This window comes from Gnatocerus cornutus, chromosome 10, assembly GCF_029298725.1.
Source record: "Gnatocerus cornutus isolate USDA-ARS CGAHR chromosome 10, icGnaCorn1.1, whole genome shotgun sequence".
NCBI classification, from domain to species: Eukaryota; Metazoa; Arthropoda; class Insecta; order Coleoptera; family Tenebrionidae; genus Gnatocerus; species Gnatocerus cornutus.
Window position 1 is genome coordinate 8,651,773 of NC_142242.1, and position 3,320 is coordinate 8,655,092.

General features: G+C 36.6%; 1 protein-coding gene across 1 annotated transcript; it reads right to left on the bottom strand.

Moving 5' to 3' along the window:
* Positions 1 to 746: 746 nt before the first annotated feature.
* LOC148167642 (ADP-ribose glycohydrolase OARD1-like) lies at positions 747 to 1,912 on the bottom strand. Its single transcript, XM_088048058.1, has 4 exons — positions 1,861 to 1,912; positions 1,524 to 1,702; positions 1,155 to 1,469; positions 747 to 1,104 (listed from the first exon to the last, which is right to left on the bottom strand). The coding sequence occupies exons 1-3, from the start codon at positions 1,891 to 1,893 to the stop codon at positions 1,166 to 1,168; spliced, it is 516 nt and encodes a 171-aa protein (XP_087904184.1). The 5' UTR covers positions 1,894 to 1,912; the 3' UTR covers positions 747 to 1,104; positions 1,155 to 1,165.
* Positions 1,913 to 3,320: the final 1,408 nt, after the last annotated feature.

Here is a 3,320-nt window from a genome sequence, read left to right on the forward strand (position 1 = left end):
AGATATGGATGGTTCTATTGTCCTGGGCGCCTCCTTGCACCTGCTGCATAGTAATCTTTTGTTCCTTATTGGTATTTAGGGTGTGGGGGTGTCATTTTGAGAGCAATTGAGTGAGCAATTGAGGATGAGTCAACTTGGTCCTAAAGATAAGGCACGCACCTGCCTTCATAAACTTGAAGGTTTATTATGGGTACGCATGCAAGACAATTCCTTTGAGGCAATGTCATGGTATATTTTTAGAATAGATGTATTGGTATTGATTTCTTAAAAGACACAACTAAAAGCAATGTGCGTATTCTTTTTAGGCAATGTAATGATAGATTTTTGAACAAGTGCATTCAGATTAATGATGCTTTGTAATGGGGCCGCTACATCAGTCGGAAGCTTAGGTTGTGATTGTTTAAACAAAAAAAACGGTTTTTTTTTGTAAGTTGCATGGTTAGAGTCTCACCTGGGGTATTGTATTGGTGTTGTATTGGGATACAACATGTTGTTGAAGTTAGCTTGGGATTGGCTTTTTGGTTGCGCCGTAACATAGGCAACACAACGTGCATTAGGCTTTTTTTTACAATATACCAGACAAATACTGGAATTTCATGGGAATTTTTATGTTTTTCCGTACTCTTCTTACAAATTTATGGCAATTTGACTTTGGAATAATAACCTCCCATTGTGACAATCAATACTTTGGTGTAAAATATACAGAAAAGGGATAATCAAAGAAGGTTGAAATGTCGTCTATCTCATCACCGTTATCGTAAAAATCCAGCATCTACCCCGGTCGCAGTAATCCCAAAAAATAGAGAAAAATTCAGTGATAAATCTCCCATATCAAGTTTCCCTCCACCAGCCGTCAGAGGGTTCTCTATTTCCTAATAGATGGTTAAAGATAATAAACAGCTTCAGCTGATTTCCACACCACCATAGAGGTACAGCTTTTTAGGCCCTTTTTTTTACGTGCTTTCCCCAGTAGGCCTAATGCACCAATAAATAAGCAGACATTATGAAAAAGTTTTGCCGCCGTGACCACGCATTAATTACGTAGCTAGCCTCGAAGCTTGGACACAACATCATAATGTCTGCTCATTTATGAGATGGCCGAATCTGAAATAAGAATTTAAATTAAAATTGAAAACATTTAAAAATCAACTTACGGTGTTACAGGCTACACACCACAATGTGTAGTAGTAGAACGAAATATAAAGTTTATCATAAACTTTACTTTTGGCCACTCAAGGCCGACTAGGCCGCATCCGATAAGAGGGATGGCCAAGTGGGAGATGCGCTCGCATATGACCATATCTCTCAATCGGAGCAACGAACAGAAAAGTGTGTAGTATGTAGGTTTACCATGCGAATATTTTTTAGTGATGAGGTAAAAAATATTGCGCATAGAAAACCGTAACACAGCAATACCTCCCGTTCGTTGCCGTTGCCGTTTGAGAGTTTCAACTCTGCCGAATTTTAGCCTAAATCGTTGATGTTATAATGATGAAGATAAAGAATTATAATTATCGTTTTACCGGAAGTCTACAGCTATACCGCGCCCCATTCTGAGGTCCTCCGCAACGCAATGCGCCAGGGAGAAGTACTCAGGCATCTGGAATATATCTTGGCGGACTTCTTCGATGTTAGGATAGAGGTGCTGCACTCCAAAGTGGAAAAATTCGGCCTCTAACTCTTGGAAGTTAGCCCAAACATTCTAAAATTCGAAACAATTGTGTAATAATAAAAATAATTTAAATAATTAAATAATATTTAACTACCATGAGACAAGTAAACTAAGAAAACAAAATAAAAGGCAATCAGTTAAGATTAATAACTACAATAGTCCAAAATAATTTAAGTAATTATAGGTACCCTGCTTTGGTAATCGTAAAAATTACAAGTCATGATTGCACTGTTGTCACTGCCAAAGTTCACAACACAAATGAATATCCAGCTTACAACTTTGGTACTATTTCTAGTGGGGGTTGAACTTGGTGGAAATAAAAAGCAAATTTTGTTTTAGTGGGGGAAATAGCGGATGACAAGGGACCCAAGAACGAAAAAGAACGTTGCGAAAATCATTGAAAACATTCGGCGAAATACGCTTAATATATCTAAAAAAGTAGAAAACGGTTGCAAAGTTGAAATTCCCAGAAGAGCTACTCTTTATAATATAACGGTTTCTTTAGGTTAGCTTTGGTTTTCTCCGACAATCAAATGAAACGTATTTTCGACCAATAAATTTAATGCAAACTTACAAACTTGAAAGTTGAAATTTTTGTCTGTCCATAATATACTGTAATGAGACGGGCTTGTGGCGAATCGGCTCTTATGGGGACGATTGGTTTGCGAGCGGTTAGGCTCAATATCGCTGCCACCAGCACACTTTTATGGCGTGTGCAACCAAAAACGAAAGAATTAACAAAAAGACAAAGATCTTCGGAGAGGTGAATAAGTTGAAAATAGTCAATCGGATCAAAAATGTTTATTAAAATAATAAAATACAAATAAATCGGAATAAAAATAATGAAACTAGTTAACTTGACAAAACACGAAAAAGTAAACGAACATGGAGTTAAAAACAAGTAAAATTCTGAGGACTTACCAGATATCCAGACTCAGGGCAGTTGTAATCAATTGGGAACACTCAATTAAAAGTTAGGAATAATTATTAAATTAAAACTAGTGGTGTAAAAGTAACGAAAACAAGCGTACCCGTATGTATTCGTTACTATAACAGTTAGTACTCGTTACTATCGTATCGTTACGTTACTCGTTGTAAATTACATTATTTTGTGAAATATACAGGGTGTCCGGAAAGTCGCGCACCACCGTGAAACTGTATTATCGGACAATGCCATAGATCACCGGAAAATTGTTAAAAAAAATCCATGTCTTCAATTTTTCGAGATTATGATGGATTAAAAAGACAAAGTTTGATACGAAAATTAACAATTTCTGTGCAATAATTTTACGTTCAAATGAATTTGTTACCTAAAGAACATTTTGCGCAAAGGCATGGTGCCAAGAAAATCGGAAAAATCTTGTGCAAAATGCCTGAAAACTGTTAACAAGATTTTTGACTCAACAATCTCGATCAGTGTGGCACCGTTCATGTGAAACCATAGTTACATTACTTGTTCATGAGCCGACCTGACTAACGACAACAATACAACAGCAACGTTACTATGGCTTTGAATACCGAAAATTTAAATTATAGGGAGGTTCAGTTCTGCAATGTTGCCATTTTCCTAATTTTCTTTTGGTCCTCCTGCGAAAACAGAATGTCTGGAATTTTTTTTAACAATTTTTTGGTACTTTGGGGTCCACCC

Coding starts and splice junctions, on each gene's coding strand:
- LOC148167642 (XM_088048058.1), bottom strand. CDS start 1,893: ATGACTTGTAATTTTTACGATTACCAAAGCAGG. Junction 1,703..1,860: donor TTTACGATTACCAAAGCAGG/GTACCTATAATT, acceptor TTCGAATTTTAG/AATGTTTGGGCTAACTTCCA. Junction 1,470..1,523: donor GGTATAGCTGTAGACTTCCG/GTAAAACGATAA, acceptor TCAACGATTTAG/GCTAAAATTCGGCAGAGTTG.